At 57.5% G+C, this 18,172-nt stretch overlaps 1 protein-coding gene across 1 annotated transcript in view; it reads right to left on the bottom strand.

Annotated features, from left to right (window-relative positions):
* KCNAB1 (potassium voltage-gated channel subfamily A regulatory beta subunit 1) overlaps window positions 1-16,195 on the bottom strand; it is a 66,573-nt gene extending 50,378 nt beyond the window's left edge. Inside the window, exon 1 of the mRNA XM_040074312.1 lies at window positions 15,637-16,195. Within this exon, the coding sequence (XP_039930246.1) occupies window positions 15,637-15,908 (272 nt within the window). The 5' untranslated portion in view covers window positions 15,909-16,195. The remainder of the gene's footprint in view (window positions 1-15,636) is intronic.
* Window positions 16,196-18,172: the final 1,977 nt, after the last annotated feature.

Genomic DNA, 18,172 nt, shown 5'->3' on the forward strand with positions numbered 1-18,172 from the left:
CGTAACTCTGCATGATGAAAATCCCGGGCTTACAGAAGAGGAGGTACGTGACAACCCTGGCAGAGGACTCAGCCACCAGCCCAGGCTCCCTGTGACACCTCAGTGCCACCAAATCACTGTCACAAGATGCCCGCCTGCACTTCCCCCGAGTGAGACAACAACCGCTCATTAAATAACTCGCTCAAAATGCTTCATCAAGCAAATGTGCTTTAACACAGCTGCTTGTGACCACCCTGTGTCCCACCCCCAGCCCCGGGGCCACTGCAGCCACCCAAATCGAGAGCCACCAGGCCCAGGGCGAGCAGGGGCTGTGGGGCAGGGCACCAGGAACAAACACAAACACGTTCACAGCCCCAGAACAGTCCCTGCGCCCTGCACCCTGCAGGGGCTGTGGGGCAGGGCACCAGGAACAAACACAGACACAAACACATCCATGTCCCTGTGCCCTGCACCCTGCAGGGACAGGATGATGCACACCCTGCGAGGATGGAAACCTCCAAAAAGGCAAAAACGCTTTCTGCAGCCCCGGTGGGATCCCTGTGGGGGCCGGAAGGGGCCGTGGGGCCGGGCACGGAGCGGGGGCTGAGGGAGGAGCCCTTCCCTGCAGGGACTCTGCTCCAGGGTCAGTCGGCAGCGCGGCTCCGGCCGCAACCAGAGGTGGAAGGATGCTTCTGCAGCCCAAAACATGAACATGAATCAAGCTCCTGCAGTCTGGGCTGGGTGAAACCTCGTGAGCTGCTGCAGCCCTGGCCCAGCACAGAGCTGAGCACGCTGATGGCTCCTTCCTCTTTTAAATTTTACCTTGTAGTGGAGCCCCTTCAAAATGCGACGCCAAGTCCGGCTGGAGGTTCTGCTTCTGGTGGCCGCAGTCACAGGCTGCTCACGCTCCCTGGGTAACCAGGGTGGTTTTAATGCCCCCTCCAGCCCACCAGCCTGTGGCTGCAGCAATCCGGGTCACAGCAATGATGCCAAGCCAGCCTGTCTAAACCCTTTAACTGAAATCCTTCCGTGCCCAGAGAAGACAACCACCGAATTTAGCAGCAAACCTGCAGCAGTGCCCACGACGGAGGTGGTGGCTGTCCCTGGGTCCTGGCAGTGTCCCAGGCCAGGCTGGACAGGGCTGGGAGCACCCAGGACAGTGGGAGGTGTCCCTGCCATGGCAGGGGGTGGAACAAGGTGGGCAGTGGGGTCTCCTCCATCCCAGACCACGCTGGGATTCTGTGATCAGTGTTAGAATCTCCCAGTGCCGGAGGGCCCTGCTCTCCCCGGGGCCAGAGCAGCCCCAGGAGCTGGGAGATGCAGCAGGATGGAACAGTCAGTGCTTCAGGCTGCAGACACATCAAAAACAAGGTTTCAGCCTCCACGAAGAGAGCTTTAACCACGTTGGACACTTGGACAGATGCTCAGCGAGACACTGCATGCAGAGCCCTTGGACGGAGCAGACCTCAGGAGAGTTCATGGCAGCACTGAGAACGCTGCTGGCAGCGCCTGCTCCAAAATCAGAGCTTTTCCACCCCCAAAAAAAGGCCTTTCTTTATTTTACCAAACAGCCCAGACCTGGCTACACCCCCACATTCTGTCCAGAGCCCCAGAGCCACATTCCCCAAACCCAGCACAGCCACTGCCAGCAGCAGCATCCCTCCAGGGCCAGCATTCCCGAGGGTGATCCCAATCCCTGATTTCCAGCATTCCCAAAGATCCCCAATCCCTGATTTACATCATTCCTGACGGTGATCCCTAATCCCTGATTTCCAGCCTCCCTCAGGATGAACCCAAATCCTTGATTTCCAGCCTCCCTGAGGATGAACCCAAATCCTTGATTTCCAGCCTTCCCAAGGATCCCCAATCCCTGATTTCCAGCCTTTCCCAGGGTGATCCCCATCCCTGATTTCCAGCCTCCCTGAGGATGAACCTCAATCCCTGATTTCCAGCATTCCCCGGGCAGCGGGACGCGCTCAGGGCCATTTCTGTCCAAGGAGTTTCCCTGTGCTGCTCTGTTCTGTGCCGTTCTGTCACACACAGCCCCTGCTCTGGCTCCCGCGCCTCTCCATCCCCAGAGCTCCCCGGGAACACTTTTCCCGCCGGGATAACTCCCGGGGATTGCGGCGGTTCCTCGCATCTCCCCGAAGGGGGCTGATAACGGGCACGGTGAGGTAAGGAGCGCGGCCCCCGGAGCCCGCCGGGGTGGGAGGCAGCTCCCAGCAGGGTTTCCCTGGGATTTATCCCGGTTGAGAGCCAGGCCGAGCCGCTCCAGCTCCTCGGGGTGCAGCGCAAGCCCCAGGAATGGCTCTTTTTGATAACACTGCTGGAAGCTGGGCGAGGAAACGAGCTGCAGAACAAAAGCTCGGCGCTTATCGAGCCCACAGCCATCACACTTCCGCCGGTTTCACATCAAAAACTCCATTTGCATTTGTAATTGCACTTGAGGAAAAGCGATCAAAATCCCCGTTAAATGGTTTTTAGTTAAAAGGCGTCGCTCCGGCAGGTTTCGAGCCGGGCCGGGGGCAGTGCCCGGCCCGGGGTTCCTGTGATGCCACACGAGTTCTGTCACCCCCCGAGGGCTCCATCCTCCCGGGATGGACCAAAGCTGGGAATGCGGCAGCTCCGAGCCGCGCTGCTGTGCCAGCACGGGCTGGGCTCCGATAAATCCCGAGCAGCTGCGGCTGTTCTGCATCCCTGGCAGCGCCCCAGGCCAGGCTGGGCAGGTTTGGAGCAGCCTGGGGCAGCGGGAGGTGTCCCTGCCATGGCACGGGTGGCACCGGGTGGGATTTAGGGTCCCTCCCAGCACAAACCAGGGATTCTGCGCTGCTGGAAATTGCTGCACAATTCCCACCCGATCCCCAACCCCGGGCACCCCCAGCCGCAGGGAGCCCCGAGGGGCCCTGCACGGGCAACATCAAATAAATAAAACCGATCCAACAGGAAAAAATCAGCGCTGGGGCAGCCCGGAGCCCGGCGTGTCCCACACGGGGGTGGAACTCAGCACACGCCCGATGCCGTTAATCGGCTCCTGGTGCCCGTGCAGAGAACATCCCCCACGCTGCCTGCTGCCCATTAGCTGCTGGATCCCCGCTCCAGAGCAGGGAATTTAATTTCCCCGTGCTGTCTCTCCCATTTCTCAGCTGACTGCCAGCCAGGGCCTCACACGAAGGGCTCCAGAAGTCACCGTTATATTAATGTACCGTGCTACGCTGAGCACTTAATGGTCTTTAAGGTCCCTTCCAGCTCAAGCCGCTCTGCGATTCCGTGATTAAATGTGATTAAAACACTCGGAGCTGCAGGAAGCTCCCGCGCACAGGACAAGAGGGTTTTGTGTTTCATTCCCCCCGGCAGCCCCTGGCGTGGTGTCAGTCACCCAGCATCCATCCCATCCCCTCAGGCGCTCGGGGCTGTTGTGCCAGCCAAGAAACGATTTCCCCTTCTGCTCACTCGTGTTCTGCACCGCGCACGCACAAAATGCAGATTTTCCCCGTGTGCCTCGCGTCACCCGATGGAGAAACGTATTCCAAATAAAGCTCAGCCCAAGCTGTGTTCTCCCAGCTTGGCCGGGCTCGTTGAATAGGGGATTTTAGGCAATCGCCGGCGCCGCTGCGTTGTGCACACGCGTCAAACCTCACCCGAGCATCCCTTGTGAATGGAGCCGTGGAGAAAGGCTGGGTGTTGGGTTTGGAGCTGGGAAACAAACACTCAGCCCCGAGCTGCCCCGTCCTGGGACACGCTGGAGCAGATGGGGGAGCAGCGACGGGGCAGCAGCTTCTGATTCTTTGGGATTAACTGGCAGAGGGTGGGCACAGAGATGAGCTACAGCGGCCTGCGCTGCTCGGGGAACTCTTCTCCAATGAACATCCCTTCAGGAACATTCCCCCTCTCCCGGAACCCTCCTTTTCCACCTCCTCCCACAGCCAGCGGAGGGACCCGGCCCCTCTGTGAGCAGCTCCGCGGAAGCCAAGTGTCTCCATCAGTCATTATCTTACATAAGCCGCCACTGCATAATAAGCACTATTAAAAATATCACCTTCCCGAACAGCACTTTTCAAAGAAGGGTTTTAACTCTTCTCCTGAGAGTCTCTCTTTCAGCTGCAGCAGCATTTCTAATTATTAACGAGAGCGACACAGGGTACGAATCCCACCAGCTGCACCCGGCAAAGCTGGCACAAGACCTCGCTCGCTGCTCCCGAGGAAAAACCCTTCAGGCCGAGCAGCATCCCAAAAAACCGAGGCGTCTGCCGGGATTAACCGCTGAGGAGCATTAGCGCATCAGCCAGGACAATGGCGCTTGCTGAGCTCCAGCAGATTACCAGCGAACAATCGCCAGCCCCATTAATTTTCATGGCTCCTTTTCCCACTGCCGGGCTCCTCTCCGGGGGAGGGACTGGCAGAACTCGCTGTGTCAGCACTTCCTCTGCCTCTCCGCTCCCAGCCCTCACTGCCGCTTAGAAATCTGCCTTTCGGGACCTCCGGGATCTGCTTTCACCTGAGCAGGTGCGGGCACAGCACGCTGCTGCCAGCCAGGAGCCAGGGCCCGCGGCCACTCTTCAGCTCCCGAATTTCCCTTTGCTCTTTTTGCACTTCCAGAATTCTCTGCAAAGGCTTTTCACTTTTTTTTTTTTTTTTTTTTAACTTTTTTTTTTAAACTTTTTTTTTTGCTCACAAGGCAAGAGCACGGTGTACTCCAGAGGAGCACGATGCCAAGGAATGGTTTGGGTTGGAAGGGACCTTAAATCCCACCCAGTGCCACCCGTGCCATGGCAGGGACACCTCCCACTGTCCCAGGGGCTCCAATTCCCGTCCGGCCTGGCCCTGGGCTCTGCCAGGGATGGGGCAATACCGTTTTATTAAATCAACTGCAAGGCCCTGTCACGTCTTCAGGTGACCTCCAGCCACAGCCAAGCACTTCCAAGCCAAGGATTTCTGCATTTCCCAGGCCAGCGCTGGCCGGGCAAGGAGTCCCCGATCTCTGGGCACATCCCAAACGTCGAACAATCACTTTTGCACTGGAACGGCGCCCATTTAATTAACAAAAAGATTTGCAAGAGGATCATTACTTACTGCCAAATGCATAACCGCTCATTAGGCCCTCAGGGGAAATGAATAATTACTCCCGCAATCTACAGATTGTGTCTTTTCCTGCGGTGGAAAACGGCTCCATCTCCCCAGCTGGGGTGGGAACCCGGGGGCTGGGGGAGGAACCACGGGGAGCAGCTCCCCCGACAGCCTCAGCCCGTCCCCGTGGAGTCCCCAAGGATGCCCGTGTTCTCCACAAAAACCTCCGGAGAAAGCAGCAGCCGTGCCCTTGGAAAGATGGAAACCCTGCGCTGGCTTCTGGAGCCTTCCCGGTGCAGGGGGGAAGCCAGAGACCATGAAAATCCACTGAAAACAGGGAAGAAAAGGCTTATCAGGCAGTCCCAGGGCTGCACGGGGGGGTTATCCAGGGAAAAGCTGCCTCTCCTGCAGCCTCCGCCCTCCCCGCTGCCCACAGCCCTCCCCACTCCACGGGAGGAGAGGAGCACTCAGCTCCGCGTGGGGGAAAGCGCAGAGCCCTACAAACTGCTGCTCTCACTGGGTTAGGCTGGAAAACGCCAAGTTCTGGGTCAAAGATGTGTGTGAAGGACAGCCCCACCGAGCCAGGCTCACCCGAGCCAGGCTCACCCGAGCCGTGCCCACCGAGCCGTGCCCACCCGAGCCGTGCCCACCCGCCGTGCCCGGCACAGTCGGCATCGCCGGAACACCGAGGCTGGTGACACGGGACCTGCTCTCCCCTGGCACTGAGCCTCGCCAGAGCCTGGATTTATCATCATTCCTAAAGGAGGCAGCCTTGGAACAAAGCTGCAAGCCGCGAGAGGAGGTTCTGCTCCCGAATTCACCCCCCCTGCTCAGCATTTTGTGTCGGTGCGGCATCCGGCAACATCCCTTTCTCAGCAGATCCCAAAGTCAGCCCAAAGACTCCGGGTAAAACATCTTTTAAGCAGCACCACGTGGGCTGAGTTCCGTGGCAGGCTGCAGCCCTCCAAGCTGTCTGTAAATACGCCCAGAAATATCCCAGACTCTGGAGTCGGCCCCGCGGAGAGGCGCCGGACGCGCTCCGCACCGGTGCAGCGGCCGCAGGGATGGGGAGCAGGCTCGGCAGGGTCCTGCCCGTGGATCAGGGATGCATGCACAGCATCTGCCAGCCCAGGCTCGGCAGCCAGACTTCCACAGGAGCAGGAGGAGAGGGGGAAAAGCAGCGAAAGTGCAAATTCCTGCCGGGCAGCTGTAGGAATGCACCCCACAGCAGCGGGGGTTTCCACCCGGGGAAAGGTTTAACACTCACCCCGTGCTGTTCTAATAAGGCAAAAGGACCCAGGAATTTCTTTGCTGTCCTGGCAGTGTTTGGCCCAAAGCCAAGACACAAACACTGGTGGTCTCTTTAGCTGCTCCTCAGAAATGCAGCTGTTCTCTGTTTGCCAAAAAAAAAAAACCCAACCAAACTGTTCAATACTGAAGGCAGAGCTCGAGGTTCCTCAGTGCATCCTCGGGGTGTTGTAGCAGGTGTGTGGGACCTGTCCCTGCACTCTGAACGGCTTTGTTCTTTTATTTTCCATTGTTTTCTTCTTTTATTTAAACCTTGTTGCTTTTCCAAGGCACCCTCGGCCATGCAGTCTCACGGAGTTATTTCAGCCACGTTCTGTGAGGTGCTGGACACCCTCAGCGGTGTTGAACCCTCACAGAGCTGAGTACCCCTGGCTCTTGGGGAAATTCGACAGGCAGTGGCCAGAGGAGCTGAGGCCCAGCTGGGATTTACCGGGGCAGCGGGGAATGCAAAATCCGCTTTGTTCTCCCCACAAAACCAAGGCACTCCAGCACGGGAACTTCCCACAGAAAGGTGGGAACGACCCTGGGAGCAGCAGCACGCTGAGCCCGAGCTTGTGCAGGGCTTTAGGGAACCGCCGTGGAATGGTTTGGGTTGGAAGGGACCTCACAGGCAGGGAGAGGACCCTACAAAAACAACGCAAACCCCAAGGAACTGAGATCACCGAAGAAGTGTCCTGTCACCACTGCACCAGGTGGCTGCTGTGCAGTTTGAACAGACTAAAAAAGACTGAAAAACCCCCTCAGGACGCCTGGCACTGACTGTTAAAAAAAGGACACAGCCGGATGCAGCTCTGCGGATCAATCTGCACAGGAAATAGGGAAAACATTAAGGCTGTAAGATATATCCCAATAAATATAATGCAGCAGCACTCAGGACAGAGCAGATGAGGACAGGATTACAGTGCAGGATTACAGGACCCCGTCAGGAGCCCTCCTATATTTTTGCCATCTAAAGATTAGATATTTTAAAGCTTCAATGCATAAAATGGGCCTCACTGAGGAAGCCTGGAAGAGCAGCTATGGCAAAGGGATCATTCCCAAATTCCCCTCTTCTGGGGTAGCTCTGCAGGGCTGAAGAGGGGAGCTCTGCTTGCTCAGGGTCAAACCCCCCTTGGTGTTCAACACTTTGTGTGGCCTTGGCTGATACCCGAAAACACCTTCAACCTGCTGGAGCTTCCAGCATCCACACTCCCCAGTTCCCTCACCAGAGCCTGGGAAGGGGTCTCCTGTGCCCAAACCTGTGGTACAAAACGTCCTTTGCTCCCCCCTGCCCCAGCTGCTGCCCCGTGGGAGACGGTGAGCGAGCGGCTGCGGGCTGTTCCTGATTTGAACACGTCTGTAATCCCTGCCCATCATCTTCTCCCTAAGCCAAAAACCCCTTTAATCGCCCGCTGCAGGGACAATGCCACCCCTCAGACCCCGCTGCAGGGACAATGCCACCCCTCAGACCCCGCTGCAGGGACAATGCCACCCCTCAGACCCCACTGCAGGGACAATGCCACCCCTCAGACCCCGCTGCAGGGACAATGCCACCCCTCAGACCCCGCTGCAGGGACAATCCCACCCCTCAGACCCTGTTACAGGGACAATCCCACCCCTCAGACCCCGCTGCAGGGACAATCCCACCCCTCAGACCCCGCTGCAGGGACAATCCCACCCCTCAGACCCCGCTGCAGGGACAATGCCACCCCTCAGACCCTGCTGCAGGGACAATGCCACCCCTCAGACCCCGCTGCAGGGACAATGCCACCCCTCAGACCCCGCTGCTCACCGGAGCCCAGGCTGTGAATCCATCCACAGCGGGATGGCCACGAGTGGCCAAGGGCTCGAGGGGCAGCTGCTCACAGCTCCCACTGCAGTCAGGGAAGGAAATGGGGAACAGGGAAAAGGATACAGGGAGAAGGGAGAAGGGAGAAGGGAAAAGGGAAAAGGGAAAAGGGAAATGGGAAATGGGAAAGGGAAAAGGGAAAAGGGAAAAGGGAAAAGGGAAAAGGGAAAAGGGAAAAGGGAAAAGGGAAAAGGGAACAGGGAAAAGGGAACAGGGAGAAGGGAGAAGGGAACAGGGAACAGGCAGAAGGCAGAAGGCAGAAGGGAGAAGGGAGAATGGGGACGGGTGAAGGAGAAAGGGAGGAGGAGTGAGGAAAGGGAACATCCTACAAAGCACTGTAGGCCAGCCTGTGCTTGTGCTGTGAGGACTTCAGGGAATTATCATGGAACGATTTGGGTTGGAAGGGACCTTCCAGCTCATCCACGGGCAGGGAGAGGACCCTACAAAAACAGCACAATGATCTGGGGTCATTGGGAAGGCCAGACGTGGGGAAGTGTCCTCTGCATAGAAGTTTCACCGTCCTGAATTCCCAGGTTTAAATTTGTTGTTTAACCGACAAAACACAGAAAGAGGACATCTGGGGATGGGGTGCAGGAGCTCGGGGGTCCCTGCAGGACGCCCCAAGGAGGCCATGCCAACTCAGATGGGTTTGCCAGGGATTCCTGTGCCCTGGGAAGGATTACCCTCCTGGAACAGAACCTCAGCCAGCATAAAACAGATGAAACAGGAATGCAGAGCCCAGCCCAGCTTCGGCGGGGTTAATCCCGCAGTGCCTCGGGGCTCCGTGATCTCCATAAATTCTTCCCACCCCAGCGTTTGCCAGCAGCGTGTTCTGCAGGAGCTGCCCGGGTGCTCCTGCAGACACATCTCGTCTCAGATTCCCCCCGGCCCCCGGAGCGCAGCTCCCGAGCTCACAGACCCCGCTGGAATCAGGAGGCAGCAGAGCATCGGGAGGATTCCAGTCAGAGCCTCGGCCCAGCGAAGCGTGGAGAGGAGCTCTGCAGTGGGCACCTCGCTGGAGAAGAAGACACCAAATTCGCTTTGTGAATGGTGTTTCATCTCAGAGAAGTTCTGCTGTCACCAGGAACGAGCCGGGCTCATGCACTGCTGCGCTCTGGGGTCTTCTGTAGCCGCTGAACTGAAGCAGCGAAAGGGAAAAGAACTGATCAGCCTGTAAGTGAACCAGCCTACAAGAGTTTAGTGGAAGCGTTCCTTGTTCACAATTCATTACTTCCCACATGTAACTGAATAAATCTTAATAAAAAAGGAGGTTCTGCTGTGCTGGCTCTGGACTGGGCCCATGCAGAGCTGAGGAAACCTCCGGGACGCAGGAGTAGAAAGAGAAAATGTCCAATCTCACAGCCAGATAAAAGAGTCCCTGTACTCCTGGAAGAGAAAAAGCCCTGTGGCAGCAGCAGGTGGGAGCTGCTGGAGCATCCCTGCCCTCAGCAGAGCCCTCTGCACAGCCCTCTCCCACAGGGTAAATCTCTGGATCGTGGGAAACGCAGTAAGTGACGGCTGATTCTGTCAGCTGTGACAAATGTACACACCTAAAACGGAGCAGAGGCTCCAATCCATCAGCTTCAACAGGAATTAGCACGTGCTTTATTTCCCCATGGCCGATGGCTCTGCTGCATGAGGGACACAGAGGTGCTGGGGGCGTGTGCAGGCTCCCGCAGCCCCACACCAGTCCCACGAGCTCTCACTAATTACGTTTTTCTACGGCTTTAAAGCTCCCTCTCCATCCACACCCAGCCCTACAGGAGTTTCCTCCCCAGGCTCTTTGCAGGTTTCTCCCGGGGCTGGGCACCTCTAGGTGCAGCAGAACGTGGAGATGAACGCTGCTGTCAGCTTTTGGGTGACGCCTTTTGGACTCGGTCCGGGCCGGGACGTGTCCCTGCGCCAGGGAACTGCAGGAAGGACAATCGGGGGAGGACACTCCAGGCGGGATCACAGCCCCTGTGGGGACACCGCCAGCCTGCAGCTGTGCTCCCCAGCGAGGACACGCGTTCTACACCCTGTTCTGCGTGGAGCAGCAGCGTGGGAAGTGCACAACTAGAGAGAGACAAGATGAACGGGGATAAAGGACACCGAGCTTTTCAAACAGAACTGCACCGCGGGATTCCAGGAGGAGCAAAGGAATTTCTCGTTAAAGGGTGCCCAGATTCCAGGCCAGGAGCCGCAGTGAAGGAGAGGATCTCGCTCGGGGACAGCCTGGGGTTACTCCTGCCAGGCAGGAATGCACCTGACACCAGCAGGGTTTCCACCCGGGGAAAGGTTTAACACTCACCCCGTGCTGTTCTAATAAGGTAAAAGGACTCAGGAATTTCTTTGCTGTCCTGGCAGTGATTGACCCAAAGCCAATACACCAACACTGATGGTCTCTTTAGCTGCTCCTCAGAAATGCAGCTGTTCTCTGTTTGCCAAAACCCCACCCAAATCGTTCAATACTGAAGGGAGAGCTCGAGGTTCCTCAGTGCATCCTCGGGGTGTTGTAGCAGGTGTGTGGGACCTGTCCCTGCACTCTGAACGGCTTTGTTCTTTTATTTTCCATTGTTTTCTTCTTTTATTTAAACCTTGTTGCTTTTCCAAGGCACCCTCGGCCATGCAGTCTCACGGAGTTATTTCAGCCACGTTCTGTGAGGTGCTGGACACCCTCAGCGGTGTTGAACCCTCACAGAGCTGAGTACCCCTGGCTCTTGGGGAAATTCAGCACCACGGCTCTGCTCCGAGCCCGGCATCCCTGCCACATTGATCCATTGCCTCGGGACACTCTCCCGTTTCACCCCAGCACCGTGGGCTCGGGTCCCTTTCTCTAACCCCAGCTTGCTCCAAGGGTGCCCAGCTGGCCCAGCAGCACGGTGACACAAAGCCCTTTGCCATTTCTCCTGGTCCTGACCCCAAAACTGCTCTGTCACAGCCCCACACCCCGGACGTCGTCACCAAATGTCCCCATCCAGCAGCGGAATCTGGGACGCGGCTGTGCCGGATCCATAAAGATAACAGCCACGGTGTCTTAGTTCAGCTTAAACTCAGACTAGCCCCAGGCAAAGATCGACCTCCTGGGAAAGCAAATGCTTCAAAGAGAATTTGCTTTTCTTAGAAGCAGAGAGAACTTGTAGACTTTCCGTGGAACAGGCGCCCAAAACTGAGCGATGGCACTGGGGCTGTGGGTGTGTGGTTTGGATAAAGTGTGAGATAGCACAGGGTGCAAAACTCAGAGTTCAAGGGTTTAGTGTATAATAATATACATGGGGCAAGATGGGGGATTTGGGCCATTGTCTAAGTCCTTCTTTTTCACCTTCCTCTCCATGGTTTTGGGTGTTTTTACCTAACTGGGTGAAAAGGTCTGCATTGCAGACTATGGGTGGTCATTATCGGGTTAAAAGTATAAATAATAGAGGTGTCATCTCGTTATTGGGTGATTAGTGCTTAAAAGACCTTGGAAAGAGTTAGAGAGGGATCCATTTTGTACCCTGTTAGCTGGGACTCACAGCTGGTGAGACTGTGCTGGAGATAGGAATTGATAAACACCGAGCCTTGAACACGAACACCGCGACTCCCGTGCGTTACTCCCGGCTCCAGCAGGGGACAAGACCCCAGGCAGGGTGACAGGTGACAGGTGACAGGTGACAGGTGACAGGGTGACAGGTGACAGGCACGTACCTGTAGCCCATGCCGCTGTGGGCGGTGTCGTGCAGGGACAGCCCGTGCCGGTGCAGGAGCCCGTGCAGCTGGCTGCTGTGGGCGCTGGGGCTGCGCGTCCCGCGCCGGCCCCGGGCAGGGCTCTGTGCCCGCCGGCCCCGCGCCTTGGGCGGGGGGATGTCGGCACACGCCGGCTTGTACAGGTGCATGGGCACCGCCGGGACCACCGGGACCACCGGGATCACCGGGATCACCGGGATCACCTGCCTGGGCCTGGGCACTCAGCAGCTCCTGTGCTGCCCACCAGGATCAGCACCCTGGGGAGGGGTTCTGTTCCCAGGGATGGGATGGTGTTCCTCTTATCCCAGAGATGGGATGGAGTTCCTCTCCCAAGGATGGAGTTCTTCTTCTCCCAGAGCTGGGATGGAGTTCTTTCTTCTCCCAGAGATAGGATGGGATTCTTCTTATCCCAGGGATAGGTTGGGGTTCTTATCCCAGAGCTGGGATGGGGTTCTTTCTTCTCCCAGAGACGGGATGGGGTTCTTTCTTCTCCCAGGGCTGGGCAGGGGTTCTTCTTCTCCCAGAGATGGGATGAGGTTCCTCTCCCAGAGATAGGATGAGGTTCCTCTCCCAGGGATAGGATGAGGTTCTTCTTCTCCCAGAGATAGGATGGGATTCTTCTTATCCCAGGGATGGGTTGGGGCTCTTTCTCCTCCCAGAGCTGGGATGGGATTCTTCTTATCCCATGGCTGGGCAGGGCTTCCTCTCTCAGAGATAGGATGGGGTTCTTTCTTCTCCCAGAGATGGGATGAGGTTCCTCTCCCAGCGCTGGGCAGGTGTTCTTTCTCCTCCCAGCGCTGGGCAGGGGTTCTTTTCCCAGGAATTCTTTGTGTTGTTGCAGCCGGCCCCTTTCGGTTGATGCCTGGGATGGATTTTGGCCAAGAGCAGCGATCTTGCTCATGTGCTGAGACCTCTCCTGGCCCAGCACCCCGAGGGGTGAGGGCTGCTGCTGGGAACACAGCGCTGACCCCAGTTCCCAGGTCTTATATTTAGATTATGAGAAATATTTGCTCGGGATTCAATCCAAGGCCAATAAACATGCACCAAACGCTCTCACAGGGTGTATTTCAGGCCCTGGGCTGGGCTGGCCAGATGAACTCTGCAGGCATCTCCTCTGCAACCCACAGGAACCTCTTGTTCTGCCACGGTGCACTGCGAGCCCTCACAGCTGGGCTTACCTGCTCTGGGAACCCCCCAGCACCTGCAGCCTCCCGGGGGGTGACAATTCATATCAGTTAAATTATGACGTTAGCAATGATTTCACCGCTGCTGAACAGCAAACAAAAAGGTTCTGGTTCGTGGACTCACAGAAGGGTTTGGGCTGGAAGGGGCCTTAAAGAACATTCTACTCCAAATTGTCCTGCTGTGGGCAGGGACACCTTCCACCGTCCCAGGCTGCTCCAAGCCCCAGTGTCCAACCTGGCCTGGAACAATCCAGGGATGGTTTTTGTGGTCTTCGTCCCTGCAAACCCCAGAAAGGCCACAGTGACCTTTTCTGGCCACAGCGACCTTTTCTGGCCACAGCAGACAATCCTGCCAGGCTCTGGTTCATGCCACCGAGGCAGATGTCTGAGAATCTTCTATTTTATAAACTCACCCCATTTCAGCCCCAAATACATTAGAAAAATAAGTTAAATAATCAAGTGATGGATGTATCATGAACCTCAACTAATCCTTAAATCTTCCAAAGCAGATAAAGAAAGACTGATCCCAACCCCAGAATGTATTTGAAAAGCTCATAATTCAATGTCACAGAGGGGAGCGTGGCAGGAGCAGTGGGATTACCCCGTTACTCTCCCTGTGTGACTGTCACACCGGGGCCTGGGGGGCCCTGGGTGTCCTCAGGAGGGTCCTGCCCAAGCATGGGGGTCCTGTGCTCACAGTGCTGACCCCACAGGGGGTGCAGGGGGATTTCAAGCCAGCCCTTTGCAGCCCAGGGACACTCAAGGGAGGGCAGCATGTCCCAAAGCTGTCCCTGCTGTGTCCCAGGGTGTCCCAAAGCTGTCCCTGCCCTGTCCCCCGAGGCTGTTCCTCCAGGGCCCCGTGTTTCCTCCCTGCAGTGTAACTCCAAAGCTGTACCTGTGATCCCTGCTGCAGCTGCCTTTGCTTTTGCCTCCTGCCAGCCCCAGCTCCCTGCTCATCTACAATGCAAGGTGAACCGGCGCTGAGAAACGCTTCTGCGAGCTCCTCTGAGGTTTTTTGGACGCAAGGATTTTGCTGGAGGGTCAGGGTTTGTGTGGATCCGCACCTTCGGAGACTCGGTTCTCCCAAGAGTTATTCCCCAGCGCTCTGTTGTTGTGGTGCTGGGTGCCAGCCGCAGGCTGGTGGGGCTGGTGGGCACCAGACCCGGGATCTGCCCCCTCCCAGCCCCCAGAGCCCCGGTGCTCCCTTCAGGTGCCTGTGAACATTCCTGCATTAACACCCGCCTGCTCCTTCCCTCAGTTTTCCTTCCTTTTCCTTTCACTTATCCCATTCCTAACTTTTATCCAAGACATTCTAACTCATTTCTTACCCAAGCACGTCTGCAAGAGCTCGGTTTGTGCTGCGCACTGCATCCCCACCCTGCCCGGGACTGGGGAAGATCTCGGTGGGTTCTCGGCTGGAATCTCGGCTGCTGCCGAAGTTTGGTGCAGGAAAAGGCCCAGGTGGGGTGCAGGAAAAAGCTCAAGGTGAGATGCAGGAAAAGCCCCAGGTGGGGTGCAGGAAAAAGCCCCGGGTGGGGTGCAGGAGAAGCCCCGGGTGAGGTGCAGGAGGAGCCCCAGGTGGGGTGCAGGATCAGCCCCAGGTGGGGTGCAGGATCAGCCCCAGGTGGGGTGCAGGAGGAGCCCCAGGTGGGGTGCAGGATCAGCCCCAGGTGGGGTGCAGGATCAGCCCCAGGTGGGGTGCAGGATCAGCCCCAGGTGGCGTGCAGGAGGAGCCCCAGGTGGGGTGCAGGAGGAGCCCCAGGTGGGGTGCAGGAGGAGCCCCAGGTGGGGTGCAGGATCAGCCCCAGGTGGGGTGCAGGATCAGCCCCAGGTGGGGTGCAGGAGGAGCCCCGGGTGGGGTGCAGGAAAAAGCTCCAGGTGAGGTGCAGGAGGAGCCCCAGGTGGGGTGCAGGATCAGCCCCAGGTGGGGTGCAGGAAGAGCCCCAGGTGGGGTGCAGGATCAGCCCCAGGTGGGGTGCAGGATCCCTCCCCTCCCCGGCCGCTCCCGGCTGCGGCTCCGGGGCTGAGCAGCGTCACCCCGGGCCGTTCCTGCGGAGGTTCCGATTTCAGTGCGGGTCTGACCCCGCACAGGGGATTAGAGACTCGCACGTCTAATTTCCACTAATACCGAGATCCCTGTATATTTTTTTAAAGGAACAAGATCAGATTCTGGAGGCTGCGACATTTAAGACCGACGGGATGAGAGATGGAGCGGGTGCAGCTCTCCCCTCCCGGCGGCCCCTTCCCAGGCTGGGCAGGGCGGGGGTCAGGGACCCTCCTGCCACCCGCACGGCCCCTGCTCGACAGCACCAACTCTCCAGCTCTATTCGAACCAAACCGCTCGGGCTGACTCGAAACGAGGCTCAGCAGCCACTCACGGCGTGCGCCGGAGAAGTTACGGGAATCGAGAGACAAACTTGCAGGACATTCAGCTCCGCAGAGCACGAATTACCAGGAAAGTCAGACTGACAGAGCCAAAGGCCTTCCTATTATTGTCGCTACGAGCGTCACCGTGGCTGTCACTGTCACGACGGTCGCGATCCGCCCGGAGGGCAGCGGGGCACGTACCTGTGGGGCATGCCGGTGGTGTAGGCGATGGTGTACTCGTAGGACAGCTCGCACAGCCGCAGGTACCAGTTCATCTCCAGCTCCCGCAGCAGCGCCAGGCGCCGGGCTCGCTGCTGGGGCTGCGCGGGCCGGACCCGGCTCTCCTGCCGGCTCTCGGCCGAGCTCCTCCGGGCTCTGTCCCTGCTGCCCAGGGACAGCACCGACTGCTTCCTCAGCTTCAGGGGGTCCTCGACGCTCTTCCCCCCCACGGTCCCCGTGCGTGCCGCCAGCATTCTTGTCCTGCCTCGCTGCCGGAGCGCTCAGCTCCGAGTCATTGGAAGTGATTCCAGCGCGCTCCTTTCCCCCCCTCTATAACCGCACCCAGCTGTAATTAGAGACGAGTGTGCGGGGCTTAGGCGGAAAGGAGAGCTGCGACCTTCTTTCTCATGGAAACATCTGTGGCTGCTGCGGCGTGCGGGGAACAGTCCTTAAAAACATCACCGGCACAGCCCCGCGCCTCCGCCGGCCCCCACGGACGGACGGACGGACGGACGGACAGACGAGGGCTGGAGGCTTCTGGAAAACCCGCCCGGCGCTGTAAACATCGGAGGTGAAGTCACACGTGTCACCTTGAGGGCGAGCCCTGCCCCACGTGGGCTGGCCCGGGCAAATTGCAGCGGGCACAGCCCCGGAGCATCGCCGTGCCCGTCGCTGCCCTCCTCCTCCTCCTGCAGCTCCATCCGGCAGGAACTTCCATCCTCCCAGGGGTCTGTAGGAATCTGGGCATTTGGCCACCCTTATGATGAGAACAAAGTTCCGACCGCTCCCGAGCAAAGGGCGAGGTTTGGGAAATGTAGGAAAGGGCAGACGCGGGAATGGCGTTAATTCCCCTCTCCGGGCTGAGATGTAAAAGCTGATCGGGAGATTACAGCTCTAATCACAGCAGCCACTTCGGGAGCACGGGCACAGCCGTGTGCCCAGAGAGCCACAGCAAAACCCCCTCAGAGATGGTTTGAAATATAGAAATATATTTCCTATTATATTTCGAAGTATGGAAAAATATAAAAAGTATAGAAATAGAAGTATAGAAAACATTTATTGTCAAATTCTTACCACCTTTTATAAGGTGTTCCCACACAGACCCAGCACGACTGGTGAACAGGAACAACGCCTCTCTGATCCATTGGTGGAACCAGAGAAACAGCAGAACACCACCTGGAGAAGGAGTGTTTTGGGAAAGGAGAGTTGTTTTGCCAAGGTTGTTTTGAGGAGAGGCTTTCTCGAGAACTTTTCCCTTGGGGGAAAAAGTTGGCAGCTGCTGGCAGGCTAAGATCTCTCAGGGACAGAGATATCAGACCCACATGGTTCCTTTAACCACAGGAGCAGCCCGTTGTTCCCCTGGGCTCAGAGGTGTTGTTCCCCAATGCTCAGAGGTGTCATTGTTCCCTAGGACTCAGAGGTGTCATTGTTCCCCAGGACTCAGAGGTGTCATTCCCCTGGGCTCAGAGGTGTTGCTCTCCGTTCCGCAGGACTCAGAGGTGTCATTGTTCCCTGGGGTTCAGAGGTGTCATTGTTCCCCAGGACTCAGGTGTCATTCCCCAGGGCTCAGAGGTGTTGTTCCCCGTTCCCCAGGACTCAGAGGTGTTGTTCCCCGTTCCCCAAAGCTCAGAGGTGTCATTGTTCCCCGCAGGTGAGCTCCCTGCAGCAGCTGTGGGCTGTTTGCCGTGTCTCACGGGCACTGTCGGGGTGTCACTGGCCACGGTGTCCCCGGCTGTTCCCCGGGGGGGCACTGGGGCAGGGGCTCCGTGTCCTGGTGATCCCACACCCAGCACGTAAGGAGAGCCCGGCTCGCCTTATAAAAATTGCAGCGCGATTGATTTCCTGAAAGCAAAGCTGCCGTGAAATATTGATACTGGAACCCTCGGCTCGCTGGGCTGTGGGCACCCAGCGGGACCCGGAGGCGTCTCCTGGGGGGAAAAACCCACCCTGAACCCACCCTAACCCCTCCCAAACCCCACCACAAACCCACCCCAAACTCCACCACACACACACCCCAAACCCACCCTAACCCCCCAAACCCCTCCCAAACCCACCCCAAACCCCTCCCAAACCCACCACAAACCCCACCACAAACCCACTCCAAACTCCACCACAAACACACCCCAAACCCCACCACAAACACACCCCAAACCCCACCACAAACGCACCCCAAACCCACCCTAACCCCTCAAACCCCTCCCAAACCCACCACAAACCCACCACAAACCCACTCCAAACTCCACCACAAATGCACCCCAAACCCACCACAAACCCACCCCAAACCCCTCCCGCTCTGCACCGATGGCACAGCACCAGCGTGTGATGCTCCTCCTGCCTTCCTCACTCCTTTTCTAGTCCTTTTCCGTTCCTTTCTCATTCCTTTTTCTAGGCAATCATCTCTTAAAGTACTACATAATACAATTATGCATTTCTAACTTGCCTGTACACTGTATAGATGCACAGGATCATGTTTAGGAGCTCTCTACCTGTAGCACATTGTGAAATAGAGCTGATTATT

This window comes from Hirundo rustica, chromosome 10 (genome assembly GCF_015227805.2).
Source record: "Hirundo rustica isolate bHirRus1 chromosome 10, bHirRus1.pri.v3, whole genome shotgun sequence".
NCBI classification, from domain to species: Eukaryota; Metazoa; Chordata; class Aves; order Passeriformes; family Hirundinidae; genus Hirundo; species Hirundo rustica.